This window comes from Falco rusticolus, chromosome 5, assembly GCF_015220075.1.
Source record: "Falco rusticolus isolate bFalRus1 chromosome 5, bFalRus1.pri, whole genome shotgun sequence".
Taxonomy (NCBI): Eukaryota; Metazoa; Chordata; class Aves; order Falconiformes; family Falconidae; genus Falco; species Falco rusticolus.
This window is the reverse complement of record NC_051191.1, coordinates 430,519-446,298: the sequence shown is the minus strand read 5'-3', so window position 1 is coordinate 446,298 and position 15,780 is coordinate 430,519. Positions and strand designations below refer to the sequence as shown.

Genomic DNA, 15,780 nt, shown 5'->3' with positions numbered 1-15,780 from the left:
AAAGCTGGAAAGTTTAAGACAGAAGCTGATTGTCCTTAGCTATATGTTGGAGGTATTATGTTTGAGCAATGGAGGAGGGAAGGGTGAGTTAGTGTGTTCTGTATTTTTTTTAATACTACATTGAAACTTCGGTGAAGAATGCTGTATTCTCTCCTTTTGAAGGTTTAATCACAATTGGTAGCTAAAACACTTTCTTCAGAGGAAACAAACACATGTCTAAAATACTGAGCTATCAAAGAATTCTGATGACTAGCATGTACATTGATGCTGAAAAATAACTATTATGTGCGTTGCAGTATGATACACCTAACAGTTAACGGCAGAAAAATTCTTCCTTGTGCCCAGGTAAATTATACAGCTTGTTGAATGTATTACTTCATTTAAAAATAAAATAAAAAAAAAAAGGTGGTGGTGAGGAGAAGGCGTTTAAGTATATGCATGGTGGAGCATAGTGCCTGTCTGTCCAGTTCAGAGATACTCTTACTAAAAAACCTTCCATATAAACATAAGGTAGATGCCAATGTTGATCTCCACTTTTGGAGCGTATGGGTGTATAATAATTCTGTATTATGTGCATGTGTTTATCTAACAGTGAAGGAAGAGAGGTGTATTGATCTAATATGTATCCGGATGCATACATTTTTAATCTAATATATTTAGAAATCACCGAAGTGATTCCTATTCCCCTGGCACTAATGCAGTAAACAGAACTTCTGACCATGTAGCAGTGCCTTGTAATCTGTACAAATTTTTGCCAACTTGAAACTAGATATTTGTGATGTATTTATGTTTCCATTTCACTGGTTTGTGAGGTACTGGTGTATTGAGGTGTGCTTCTTGAATATTCTAATAGCTACTGGCACTGTACTCAGCTTCTTTGTATTTTTTTTGTGGGAAAACCTCATTTTATAATTTAAAATTGAATGGAAATGCATTTGAAGTTAAAAGACAGCATAGTCAGATACCAGCTCACACTTTAGGGGCAGAGAACGTGTGGGAACTGGTGGTGGTTGCTTCTGTTTCAGAGATGTGTTTGCTGGAATTAATATTTTTAGAGTCCTGTACAATTCTGCTTGCCTTAGGCTGAGTGGTGTGAAATGTAATTGAACTAATGACTCGCTGTGGTGAGATCATTTTTAACAATGTAGTGGGCTTCTTATTGTACAATACTATGGCATGTATTTGCCCTTTTTTCTGCAGTGATGCTGCCTATTTTTGTGTTCTGTTTTAGTCTTGTCTGTCAAGCACCCACGGCACACCTTCATATCCCTCCTAAAATCCTCTTCTATATCTGTAAGATACACAGTTTTCATTTACTAGTTACCCTTGATTTTGTCTTGTTTGTGTTAAATTTGTCGTCTTTGTGGTGCAGATCACGTATGATTCTGTTATTATAATGACTCCTATGTGCAATCCTACATACACACATTCTTACTTGTATTACTCAGAATTTTCTTCTGTGGCCCTCATAGCATAGTCCAACATAATATAAATATTTCTATTTATTTATTTAATGACAGTTGAAGAACAGTAAATGTAAAAAGGAACTTGCTTATATTCTTAAAGGCAGTCAACGACTGTGATCGACATAGCCTTTAAAACCTGACTTAATCTCTTTGACTAATTCCTAGGCTACATTTTCTCTTTGTTCTGAAGTACTGCTTCATTGAATCTCACTTTCTAATGAATGAGCTTTTAACACTTAATGTGTAGTTCTTGAGGATTTATTTAACTTTATAAAGGAAAGTCATGTTGTCAGGAAACCTTTCAAGTCTGAAAGCTTTTCTTAAATGCTTATTTCAGATAAGGACCTGATGTAAGCTTATTGATGCATTGTGGTCATTATGATTTCCAATTTTTTTGGTCTTTTACAATAAATGAGTACTATTTTAAATAGATTTATGAATGTTTTATTGGAAGATAAGTAATCAGTAAAATCATATTATGCCATTAACCCTAGAAATCCTACTTCTCCTTCTAGTGTTCAGAATACGGAGGACAGATAGGCAGGGAAAGGAAGAAGTGTTACAAAAAAAGAGAAAATAATAGTTCCTTCTTAGTTTTTTGGGGCACATTTCTTTTCAGAGTACCTTATTCCTGAAATAATGTTTTTGAAGTGATAAATTTGGTGATACAGGATTTTTTTTTTGTTAAAGTTTCTTGCATAAACCCATTAAGTTTACTTCCTCCCTGCAACCTCTCAAATAAGATGGATTTCTATTGTCGGAACCAAGGGGTAGCTCAGGTGAAATCAATACTGTAAGTGGGTACAGTTGAATGCAGGTGTTGTTGGGCTAGCTTTTAGAAAAAAGCTGGTGAAATTATGTTTGAATGTATGTTACACAGTAATTTTAGATAACAAATCATTATCACTCAGACAGTGACACTTTTAGGTAGAATTTGGATGATTGTTAGCGGCTGATCTTTGTGGCCTATGGAGCTGTAGTCTTATTTTTTTGAGCCTTCTGTTCTGGTAAGCCAAGACACGAGCATAAGTAAAGGTACATTACAAGTACTGCTTTCTTTTTTTAACCACACAGTTTTGTCAATACACACATGATTAATAATTTAATGATGTAATGGAAAATAGCTTTTTACTCCCTTAAAACCACTTTCTTTGTAATATATGCAACTTCAGAAAAGTGCTTCAGAAATCCTCATTTTTTTACGTAATATTTTAGTCAAACTAAGCTCTCATAGTCAAGGAAGGATCGCTCTGCTTTTTTTTTTTTTAATAGAAGCCAATTATTGAAAACTAGCCTTTTAATTACACTGATAGCTGGTGGCACACTGAGCAGTTTATATAACAAAACAATTGAAGTCATGCCAATTGATTTTGCAGGGTTGGTGGTTTTTGTTTCCCCCTCCCCCCATCACTGGTAACTAAGTCAATGACTGTAGCCATTGTTCATTGAAATTAGGAATTTTTTTAAGCATGGGATAGTGCAAACCACTCAACAAACATTTGTTTGCATGAAAATCTTAATTTGTGCTTACAATGCTATGGATGACGATGACTTCTTAGGGCTTATTGATTCTTCATTGCAGGTATAAGATGAAATAGGAAAAGAGGTTGTGGAATGATGGTATACCATGGCCATCCAGGAGATAGTGAAATAACAGCTAGCAGTATTGGTGATTGGATTATGACAAAGTAGTTGCATGGCTAAAACTGGACATCAGTGAAGCAGAAGTCAAAATAATACAGAAGCTATTGAGGGCAAGAAAATTACCTTCTGCTGTAGTTGTGGCACTTGGCAGCCATGTCTTTCTACAGTGGTATAGATGGTATGAATAAAAGATCTCTGTATAAAAGGTTTCCATGTCACACTCGAGGTATAGCTGAACTCCTGCAGTGTGAAAATCTAAGCCTTGGCACAGGAATTGCTTCGTTGGTTGGTTGTCGTTTAGCATCAAGCCCAATAACTTTCTTGTCTGTGGTTTTTGCCTTCTTAGGCAAAAACCTGTCTTTCCCTCTTAGCCCCTTCACTACTACTGTGTAATTGTTCAAAATTATGTATTTTCTATGTAGAAACTGTGGATCTGAGATTATATATGCAAGACTTTTTACCTTTCTTAGAAGTACTGTCAATTTTTGGACCAGCGTGAATTTTTCTTTTTTCCCCTCGTTCAGAATCAGTTAATTTTGACCATTAGTTGAAGGACGTCACGTAAATGGCTTCGTCTGTGTGTGCATGATAATTGCATGCCGGAGCAATTTGAAATAAATAGCTATCTAAATATGAGATCAAAATGAGTCCAAGTTGTAGCTGTATAGCATTCAGAATATATCTCTGAACAGTACTGTTTATGAACTAAATTTCAAAATACCATATCATGCAAAATGTTGAATTTTTGTTTAGAAAAGTATTCCCGAGTGGAATTTTTTTAAAAAAATTCTTTTATATTTACAGAGAAACTGAGCCATACAAATATTTTTAAAAGGTTGCACTTCTTTAAGGCTATTTATTTTCTAAAAAAGAGGACTTGAATATTTTTGACAAATATACACATGGTGTTACTCTAACAAACGGCCATGCAACATATATCTTACATAATGAAGAACTTGAATATACAAGACCTACCCTATATAACATATATATTGAAAATGTACAGTCTCGCCAATAGTTAAAAAAAGTTTTTCTGATTTGGCAGTATTTTTCTACAATTTGTTCAAATATTCCGCTTGATGTGTTTTGGTGAATACTGAAATCTAGTCAGTGACAACCTGAGGTACTAAACATTTCTGCCTTACTTCGTTGTCTTCAAAGGTAATCTTTTTGTTCCTTTTAGGCTCTATCCATGAGTTGTGTATTACAGCATTATTTGGCATGGGGTCTGCTTCCACTATTGAAACAACTCGCTTTTTCATCTTACTTTTCAGAACTTTCTGAAACTTTTGCCTTGTGAATGCATAAAGTAGAGGGTGAAATATAGTTGTTCCGTATGCCATTACTAGAAAACATAATCGCAACTTTACCAAAAGGTCACTTGGGCCTAAACATAAGATGGTGGTGTTTAAAACAGAGATGGGTGTCCAGCAGAGAAGGAATGTTGAGATAATCAAGAGGGACATTCTGAAGACTCTCTTTTGCCGTTCTCGTCGCTCCCGGTGCCGTTTTACAGCTCTGCGTAGAGCAATTATGACAGACACAGAAGTCCTTACACCAAAGACGACGTTTCTTCCTCCACTGCTGTGGGACACGTCTGTAGTCTCATGCTGAGTGGTCAAAGAAATGGTTTTTTTCTTTCTAGCTTTCTTCTTTTGTCCCGTTGTAAATCTTGTACCAATCCGAATATTTAGAGCCTGGAGTATTTTGGTGTATGTAATTAGCATTACTATAACAGTGAAGAAAAAGATAGGAATCTGAACAAGAAGGTGGTAGTACATTCCTAGCTCAGTGTGGTATTCATTTGTACTCACGCACAAAAGTGTCTTATTTTCCCAAGTACTTGCGCTTTGAAGACTGAAAAAGTTGACTTCAATGAAAGGAATCAGGAAGGAAAAAAGTGAGATGATCCATATTGATGTCATTAATATCACAGCCCTTCCCATGGTCAGAATTCGATTGGCAGGTTTTACGGAGATGTCGTATCGGTCCAAAGTGATAGCAAAGACGTTGATTGCAGTTGAAACGCTTGCAAAAGAGACACAAGCCTCGTGGAAGCAGCAGATGAGAGCAGTGTTACTCTCCAGTGAAAGCAGAAGGATAACTATAGTTAGAGGAATACATCCCACACAAATTATTACATCAAGTACATGAAGGTTCATTGTAATTATGTTACTGACAGAATTGATTAAGTTGGATTTCATACAGTAAAGTACCAGCACGGTGAGGTTGCTGCCAAGTCCCAAAACAATTTCTAACATCAAAAATCCAGTGAGAGAAACTTGAAAGCTTAATGGATATGACAGTGGTCGGTACATGTTGGTGTCGATGTCATCAATGGCATCTCGAACTGTAATGTTAGATTCAGACTGCATGTTGACTTCCAGAATGGGGGAGAAACACATTCTTTTGTTGCAGTTGTTTTTTCTCCTGAAAGGTGAAATAAAATACGGAACTACTTGATTTCTTTTTTTTTTAACACTTATTGTAGATAACTGTTGGGGAAGGAGGAGGGAGGAAAAGCATCTATTCTTATCAAACTCTTCATTTACTGTATGTTTAGAGCTTTAGTTGGCATGGACTCAAAAGCCTGAGGATCTAGAATAAGGTCTTTCTGTTTTAAAGGAAAGCAGGATTTGGTTAAACAAAACAAACCCCCAAAAACCCCAAAAGAAAACAAAGTGAAAAGCTTCCACTTAGGGATACAGGGCTTTATAGTGATGTGGTTTTTACAAAGGGCCCATTTGTTGAATAAACTGTGCTTGTGCATTGCCTTTGTATTGTGTTGAGGGTCTTTTTAGAAGAATGTTGTTAAGTATTAAACAAATTCCTACTCAAGATCATTTTAAAAAGGCTCTTGTGGAAAAAGAAAGTGATAGGAACATGGAGCACTGTTGCTTATGTATCATACAAATAACATTTAAATTATTTATGGCAATTTAGCAGCCTCTTATGGAGAGTATGCAATAGTCTTGTGGGCTGAAACAAAGTTCTGTAATTGAGCAAATTTTTACAGAGCTTCAAGACTACTGTTCACTTTTGTCTTGTGTGCATCTACATGTATGAAACCACTGCAGCAATTTTGTGGTATATAATTTCAAATGCAAAACTTGTATGGGTTTGAGGGAGTAGAGTTTGTTATGGAAATACTACATTTTCTTTTTCTGATTTGAGTATTTAGTTTCTTCAGGAAATCAGTGCCTACATGGAATGTAAGAGTATTTAGTTTTATTCTAGAATAGATTTAAGGGAATAATTTTAGAAAATAATACTTAAAAAGAAAACGGTATCTATCTTTTTTTTTTAATGTATACATATTTATATATATACAAACTGCACTTAAATTCAACAGATTTCTGTAAGTAGCATGTTTGTCTTGGGAACAAATGAGGTTCAAAAAAAGTAGCATTAATTACATCTAGGAGGTTGGGGTTTTTTTGTGGTTCATCTGCTTTGTTTTATACATGCCAGCAGGTTGTAAATGTAGTATCTGCATGTAATACCTGATTTTTGTGTTACTTGTATTGTCAGCCACTTCTTGAGTTTGTAATGAAATGAATAAATAAAAGAGAGGTTACTCAATTTCTTGTTATGATACTTGAGGGCTTTTTTTTTTTTTTTTTTTTTTTGAAAAAGCTTTAAATTTAAGAGGGGATATATTTGGCATGAAAATAAATTTATATGCAGACCTTTGTTCCATTCTGAATACAATTAAAATAGGTAGCACTAAGGTGAACAAAAATGAACTCTTTTTTTTTTAATGAAAGTATGAATTAAGCACACTTGGGATACAATATGCAAATGGATTTCATCTGCTGTTCTGAAAAGCCTCAATTGCACAATACTATTAATTGCAAATTGTATGATGAAAATTCTTGGTATGCTTCAACAGTTATTTCACATGTGCCTCTTAAATATAAAAGACGTAAATTAGAACGTATTAGTCTCAGGTGTGAAATGAAACAAGAAATATTTCAAAAGCTTTGTTTAATTTCTAATTTAGGCAATCTCTATTAGGTTTATATTAACCCTCAGGAATACAATTTCCTCTGTGTACGCTGTCCTGGCTGTGAATGGATTTCAGGAAACCATTCCAAATGCATTACTCGATAAATGGAGTTTTTTGTATTAGCAAAAGCTGGGAGGAAATAAATAGCAGATCTGCTAACATAAATGACAGTCTTAACTCTAACATTATGCCAACTGAAATTTTGCGAAAACTGAAAACTTCAGATGTGCTAAGTCTTACGAATATATTAAACATCACCTTCTTGTTGCATTGATGAGATTTCAGTTAAAGAAAAGCAGAAATGTCAAGGCAGGGAGCTAATTTACAAAATGCATCACCTTTCTGGACAGTGCCTGTTCCCTTGCAAATGCTGAGCAGAGGTGGGGTGCATGCAACCACTGACCTACCTGTTCTCTGTGCCTCAAGGGCCTTTCAGATCATTGCAGCAGCTTGTCATAAACTGATACATGGTGTCATTGACAGATATTTGACATGCACTGTAACCTGGAAACCAAGTGGTAGCTGGGCTCTTATTTCATTCCTTGCAGGCTTTTGTTTTTCTTTTTTTTTTTTTTGTTCCAGCAATTCAGCAGCAAAAAATTTTGATTAAACATGGGGACTTCTTAATTGCCTGAGATACTTCTACAGACCAGTGCACATTCTGTGTGTCTGTTCTGAGTTTCAAGCCAGCAATAACAAATAAACCTTCTTTTAAGTGATGTTAATTTCTTTCCCCTGTTGCATTTTGTAGCAGCCTGGTTTTATTTTCCAGATTAAAAAAAAATGGTATTTCTGATCTCTGTGTTCAGAGTATATGTAGACATCCTTTAGTTAATGGTTGCGTATTTCTTTCTGTAATATTCCTGCTCATTACTTTTGAGTGACGGCTTAGTCAAAGAAGTTGCTATACATCATAAAATCCAGTTCATGTGCTTTGAGAGTAAGCATGAATTACCTAATTTGATTTATTTTCATTTAAGGAGAATACATAACAGACCATAAAATTGAGAGGAAAATATCCATTAGTCATTATGACAAATAAGTTATTAAATAAGTAGTATAGAAAAAGCTTGGTTAAAACCTTTTTCAGCTTGCTGGTGAAGTATGCATATTCTCCTTTTGGGAATTCATGTTTCATTGTTTCTTCATGCATCAGTAGTTTCCACAATTCTGGTTTTAAATTATAAATCCCTCTTTAAGAAATGCTCACCATTTTAAGAATCAATCATTGCACTCTTCTTTTAATGAAAATCTGAGCAGATGTGTTAGTCTTCCATGTATATTGTTGAAGTGTCATGCACGTAAATGGTAATACAAGTGTGTTCCATGTTTTGTTTCTAATTCCTTTATGTCTTAAGAATACATTTTAGTGATGCATCCTGCTGCTTGTAGGTCATACAGCTAGAAAGATACCCGGTCAACTGCATTCTTCATATTGTCAGTTGTAAAACTGAATTAGTTGCTGCATGCCCTTGTGAAGGGGAGGAAAAAAAAGGTTAAAAGTAGGGCTTACAATTTCACACTAAAGTAATGCAAAAATATAGTTTCTAATATCACTTATTTAATGAATAAAAGATCTCTAAAATTGGATTTTGTAGATTACGTTAGAAATCAGTTATTGTGTTCACTATTTGCTAGTAAAATCCTGTCATTCTTCTGTCAACTTACATGAATTTAGTTTTTTGGATAAGTTTCCTGTTCTCCAACTAGTGCAGGTTACAAAAAAACCCTGACTAGAAGCAATAACTGTTGGATGTAGAGTGTCTGTGACTAGAGCTAGAAAATGTAGTTTTATAGCTCTTGTGAGCAGGTAGTTTGTGTACATAGAGCTTTCTTGTCTTATAGTGAGAAATCGAGCAGAACCAATGAGCTTTATAGGAAATATGTTTTTTGTTTAATTTGCACACCATTATAATTTCCTTTCTTGAAATAAAAAATGTTCAGCAAATCCATGTTTTTAATAAACAACTTGAATGTACAGGGTAATAAAAGAAATAAGTTAAAAAAACCCCAAACAACAAAAGGGGGGATTTTTTGAGCAATCGGAGATTAGTTATGTTAGCCAACCTTCATAAAGCAGTAAGTATACACTAATTACAGACTATCTGATTCCTCAAAGAGGAACTGAATAAATCTGTAACATGTTTAACTGCCAATATTTGGAAATATTGCTGAGGTAGGAAAAAAATATTCCCAGTTGCATTACATGTTTTTTTTCCCCCAATACTGTATTAGCTTAAACTGTACTGTCTTTATGTTGCATGAGCAAAACAGGTTCTCAATATTCTACAAGACTTTCATACAAAATAACATTTTTCTACCATTGTGTTTTTAATGGGGAGGGGGAAATAGCATTTGAATATTTCCTGGTCTCATATATAACAAGATACTAGCGCTTAATGTAAGTTGAATCTGATCTCTTCCCTTTTTTCCTCCAGTTCTTTTTTGTTAAATGTTGCTTATTCTGCATACCATAATAAGGAACAGATCTTACCTCCACTAAAGATTTGATAAATTCTTGATGCAGGTGAAGCAGTTCCAGGTTGGAGGGATTCATTTTGTTCACTTGTTAGCAGAGTAGAAGGGAAAGAGGGTAATAAGCATATCTTCAAAAAATGACCTTAATGAAAATTTGTGCCTGTACTGTGCCATTGTTTCAGCATACTGCTAATGTATACAACTGCTTTAGTTCTGGTTTACAGGCTGCTGCAGTCTCCCACTCTTCCTACGGTAGAATCAATAAGCATCTGAAAATACATAATGAAAGTAATTTAACATACTGAAGGCTTCTTGTCTCCAGAGACACCACTGAGATTCAAGCTTTCTAAAAAAGAAAAGCAATGCTTCTGAGAGGAAAGCTTGCGATGGGCAGCTTTTGCAGAATGACAGCCTACCTTGTCGCTTCTCCTCACTGCAGAGAGATGCAGTGCATTCACTAATTTTGATTGGTCAGTGATGTTGGGCTTAAATTGTGCTTCATATATGGGATTGATGCCCTCCCTCCCCCCGATTTATATAAGGATTCTTTTATAAAAGGACTAAATTTACAAATGATTTATGAATTCTGGAATATATTAAGGGTATGGCAGTTTTATTTTTACCTTTTCACTCTTTACTGTGTGTACACTGGAAACCACATGACACTGAAAAAAAAATATGGGATTAAACGTTTATTACTTAAAAAGCTCCCAAGAATCTATATTTGAATTTGCCTACTTTCCATTTGTGATATTGGTTTTTTTGGTCCTAAGAACATCTCTGAAATGAAGCTACCTCTTTGAGCCACGCTGAATTTCACCTGATATGTTTGTATGCAAGTGAACATTTAGGTCTTGTTTTGAATTAATTACATTCAGGACAAGTTAGTACCCGCATGTATATTAGGAAAATTTTTTTTAGGATTCACAGAGATTATTCAAACCCTTAAAATGGGTTGATAAATTAGTTTATTCATGAATCAGAAATGAATTATTTTTCTGATCCATCACCATGTATAATGTATGTATAGTAGTGCAGTAGTATAGTATAGGTTGTTAATTTTGTTGAAATGTTAACTTCTAAAAAAACCTGGTATGTTCCACGTGAATTTTGCTAGAGACTTCACAGGTTTTTGTAAGGATGTCATGCATGATGTGCTTGACCTTATTTATCAGGGGGCAGGGCCTGTCTTTATTTTAACTTTTTTGTTTTGTAACTTATTTATGAATCTGTTCTGTCAGTATAAACGATGCTCATAAACATGTAATGAGGAGTAAGAGAAGGGTAGCCCAATATCTGTTTTGATTAGTAAATAAACCTGAAATAAACCTTGGAAATAAATTCAGTATACAACCCAAAATAGTATTTTTTTAAAATAGGTTTGCCTAAGCAGGTAATTTAAGAATATATGAGTATATATTCAGTAGTTTTCAATTTCAGATAATTGTGGGGCGTGGGGCTTTTTCTGGTTGTTTTTGGTTTTGTTTTCCTTCTTGATTTTAAAGGTTTTAATTTTTTTTTTTTTAAGTTTGATGAAGTACTAAATGTTAAAACATCATTCTTACATAAGCGGCTGTATTAAGATGGCAGTTTTGGTCAAATTTTGATGGGTTCCTCTGTTTTTAAGTTGTTAATGCAATTGTGTAACTCAGATGTCTGCATTTCTTCTCTTTACTTTTTCTCTCAGCATCCATCCATTTTATTTATCTTTAGGTAAAAGCATACTGTATTTATTTTTTAAAATGATGACATATCTGTCTAGCGTGCTTCCTGTTCCATACTCTTTTACGTTCAGAAAATACCTAAATAAAGATTGCAGAAACTTTGAACAAAGATCATTAGGTACCAGCTGGCTATACTGAGTAGCAACTGATGGAGTCTTTGAGCTGTCTCTGTGTCGTCTGCCTCCCATGAGCTTGAAACCAGTGATACCAGCATTGCTCTTACGGGTGACGTGATAAAGAGGATTCCTGAAATGAAAGCATAAATACTAATATATTAAAGAGATTTACTTGCTTCACTTTCAGTGTGACTTAGGATAAGTAGGGAAGCCTGTCTAAATTTAAAGAGATGAATCTCCAGCTCCCTGTCTAATTCTTCAGTCTGTGCCTGAGCAAAGATGGGGATACTGGATGAGCTGTGCTGTTAGAGGTATACATGGGTGAAGGTAGATATAGCGTGGATATGTGGTTCAAATGCAGGTAGAAGGGTCAAGAGACTTCCTGTGTTACAGAATGTGATAATGACAAAGGTTTTATCTGCAAAAAGTGTTTGAGAGGAATGATAAGTAGCTGAGTTGTGAACATATCAAGCTTAAGTTTTCTGGAGAGAAAATCAGGAGAAGCAGCAGTACCATATGGAGGCAATCAGGAGTAGGTGGATGGATAGACATGCTTGCAAGCCATTGCTGTGCAGATGCTAGTTAAGATGGTGTGAACAGATGACATCATCCTCAAAGGGTAGATAGGGAAGAGTGGGCAAAAAGAGCCATGTGCAGACACCCAGCATAGGCAGAGAAATGTGCTCCTCTTATACCTGTTTCTATATCAGTACAGAATGGGAGAGAAAGAATTTGACTGGTTATTTTGGGTTTTAGGGGAGTGAAAAGTGGGATGGAAGGGTAATGAAATTGTAGCAGTATTGGGAAACAGCAGGAGTCTTAAACCAGGGGGCTAGTGATGAAGGGTCTTAGGATTGAGAATGGCAACGAAGGGGAGAGGGAGACCCAGAATGTGACAGAGAATAGAGTTGTGAAAGGTTAAGCCTGCTGGGTCTGATGTGAGGAGAAAATAAATGCAGAGGCAGGAGTGTGGAGCAGAAGGAGGCAGAGGCAGGAGCATGTAAAGAGACTTTGGGTGCACAGAGATAGAGATAATTGCAATTGCCATAGCGTACACCCTGTAGTACTTTAAAATTGAATTCAGGAGTCATTACTGTCTGTTAGAGTATGTTCTTCTGTTTTGCTGAGAGTTGAAAATCCAAAAATTTGGAAGTTGTAGTGTATTTCTTGGTGGTCTTCCGTCTTTTATCTACTGTCTTGCTTTCTACACACAGGAGGTAGTATCCTAGCATTGACAATTAACTGCATTCTGAAATGGTGGTGGGTCATTTGTAGATCCAGAGGTCTGAACGCTGCTTGCTGCTGGTGGGTTGATAAGGTTGCCCCAAATGCAGCTTCTTGCCCTGCAGTTTTTTAAATAAGCTTACTTTCTTAAAAAGACTCTTTTAGGCTCACAAGGTCTGATAGGCCCAAATTAAGTACTCAATTCTGATGTTTTCTATCAGGAGTCCTTGATTTCAGAGCTTTAATATTCTTTTAATGTGCTTTAGGGTTTAACTTCACATAAACCTATCGCAGACTGTCTTAACATCCAGGTGTCACGGAACAGACACATTCATGAAGATCTTTTTTGGCACAGTTGGGAAACTGTGTCTGCTTACTTACCTTGTTCTCTGTGTTATCTCCCCGATAGCTTCCGCATTGCTTTCTGTTTCTTTCTTTGTGCTGCACATCTTGTTACCTAGTTTGAATCTTGCTGCTCATGTAGTGGCTATTTAGAATTCTACTGCTTCTGGGTCTAAAAATGTCATCTGTTGTCATATTTGCAAGAGACATGGGCTCCTAACTTGTACAAATTTTTCAGTGACACAAAATCTCTTTAGAGCTTAAGGCACTTTCGAAAATGAATACTGGATGATTTTGGACATCTTGCCCTGGGATTGTTCTTCAGCATTATTTACATGGTGTGTCTGCACAGTGCCAGCTGGATGGATCCTCCTGTACCTTGCACTTACATACACTGGGCAGGATGATGCCCAATTATAGCATAGCTCTTCTGGATAGTTTATTGTTTGTGTCTATTCGAGCAGCTTGTGATCCGTATCTAAAATGTGTTTCTGACCTCACTGCATCTCAGTTTCCTGAATAGTCTGTTGCAAAAAACTTTGTTAAAATGTTGTTGAAAACCCAGTAATTTTTATAATATCAAGGAAAAATAAACAGTGGATGAGAGTGGTTCAGGAGTTGTACTGATGTGCCTGTGTTATGCTGCATTTGTCAAGGTGTTCTGTTTTACCTGATACTGAAACGATGGCTTGCTGGCCTGGATCATGCTGCAGCATGCTTTTATGTTAAAAACGTGTAAATCTGACTCCTGTTCAGTACACAAGTTTCTGGTTGTAAAGGCTTTTATTATTGTTTAAGGGTGCTGTGCTGAATAGATTACAAATTCTCTGCTAGAATTTGTACATAAGTACCATTCTGACTGATGGTAATGCAGTCTTTTCTTTCTTTTGACACAACTACTTTATTCTCATTTCTCTAATCTATTTAAGGCTATTATTCCTTTTCTGTAGTAAAGACTGACATCCACAAAATTAATTTTCCATTCAGTGTTCTATCATTAATGTTTATTTTCTTTTCCCCCTGGTTGTTGATTGCCATACAACTTGCTTTGTTTTGTTATTTGTATAATGACTTATTTTAGGTTGGGTTTTGTTTTTTTTGCATTTCTAACTTCCATTTTTCCCTTGCCAGAAAACATTCCTACACGTGGGACGTTGTTGATCTCAGTTTCGCCATTTTAGAATTACCTCCATAGATTTAAAAAAACTTGGGTTTTCCAGCTTAATTATATAACATTTCCTTGTGCTGCCTCTTGTACTTGCAAAGTTGTACACCTTTGGAAGCAACACAATGACAAGTATTTTTAAATACATATTTTATATATATATAAACCATATATTATGTGTAATAATATTTTATATTGTTTATAGCTTTGTGTGTATAATGAATATATGTGAATTTTCAAGATGTGGAGTTAGCATTTGCATAGCAGCTCGAGTAGAAAAAAATTACCTACTTATGCTACGATTTAGGAATGTCTTAGAAGATTCATTTGGTTTTGTGTAATTGACAGGCATAGGTTATTTGTTCAGTAGTATTTCATGTTAGTTCAACTATTGACCTTTTCAGCACTGGAAGTTCCTGTACTCATGAGGATATGTGTAAGTTCCAGAATGCCCTTTAGCAATTAATACTGAAACTGCATCTCATTTTGGTTTTGCACAATGAGGTGACACCAAAGAAGAATTACAGAACCGGTGCTAGTTATCACTCATATATATAGGGTAGGCATTCATTCTTTACATATTGTAACAGTGAATTTGGTTTAGTGTTGTAGCTAAATCATGGTCCTTGTCATTACTGCACAATTATTTAAGCATCTTAGTTAAAAAAAATACAAACAAAAAACGGACTATCAGTTATCTTCAAGAGGGAAGTATGGCTGGTAAATATAGCAGTAATTTGAATAACATCAGTCTGGCTCCTGCTTTTCTCCATGAAGGTGGTTTGACCTCTTGTATAAACATTCACAATAAATGGTGCTGTGCCTTGTAGTTGTTATTGGCAAAAATTTAAAGTCACTGTAAATTCCAAGATAATTTTTTTGGTTTTCTTTAAAAATTGCAATATTTCTGTGAATTTAGTTTTTCCTTCATTAAAACTGTACTTTGGGTACTCTGAGAATTTGAGAGTTTTTTGCTTTTATGAAATACTCTTAGTTCCAAATTGACAATTGCTACTGAATTTTAGCAAGGGTTTTTATTATTATGGAAAGGCTTTTGGAGCCCTGACATCATATCTTTTGTATTGTGTTAAGACATAAAAAGAAAAAAGCCACCTGCTCATATTGTTTAAGCTTGAGAAAGTGTGTCTGAAAGAATGTTGCTTCCCTAAGTTGAAAAGCAGTTTAGCACCACAGCTAAACATTGCTGAAGCTGGAGTGCTGACTTTGTGGCTGTAGAATGAGGAAATAATTGCCTTGTGGTCTAAAGCCCCAGGCGGTTGCTTGCCTTGCTTTCATCAAAATAATTTGCGTGTTGGAAGAAGTTTTCAGTGTTACTCCCTGCTCCCTGGGTTGCTGTGTTGCCTAGCATCTGTAGCTAGTCTGGAGCCTAGACTGTCTTCTAGACACATCAAGCTCATGGCAGCGCTGTGCTGGGTGCATGGCAGAACGGCATCAATATACATGTTTCAGGAAGCTTTCTGCCTCGCGTATTGTGTGAATATATACAATATAGTGAATTGGATTCAGAGGTAGCTGAACTTCACATGCGGGGTGTCAGGATTCTCCATCAGCTATCCCTGATGCTATGGAAGCTGTGCCTGGCAAAGTATCT

At 35.6% G+C, this 15,780-nt stretch overlaps 2 protein-coding genes across 3 annotated transcripts in view; one reads left to right on the top strand and one right to left on the bottom strand.

The window, feature by feature from the left end:
- COG5 (component of oligomeric golgi complex 5) overlaps nt 1–15,780 on the top strand; it is a 183,659-nt gene that overhangs the window by 27,275 nt on the left and 140,604 nt on the right. The gene's annotated exons all lie outside the window — the stretch shown is intronic.
- Nucleotides 3,947–10,129, bottom strand: GPR22 (G protein-coupled receptor 22). 2 transcript variants are annotated; one of them, XM_037387918.1, is made up of 3 exons: nt 9,614–10,129; nt 7,527–8,590; nt 3,947–5,540 (listed from the first exon to the last, which is right to left on the bottom strand). In XM_037387918.1, the coding sequence occupies exon 3, from the start codon at nt 5,513–5,515 to the stop codon at nt 4,214–4,216; it is 1,302 nt and encodes a 433-aa protein (XP_037243815.1). In that variant the 5' UTR covers nt 5,516–5,540; nt 7,527–8,590; nt 9,614–10,129; the 3' UTR covers nt 3,947–4,213. The 2 variants fall into 2 exon arrangements, with proteins under 2 accessions (XP_037243815.1, XP_037243816.1); XM_037387919.1 differs by having other exon boundaries at nt 3,947–8,590.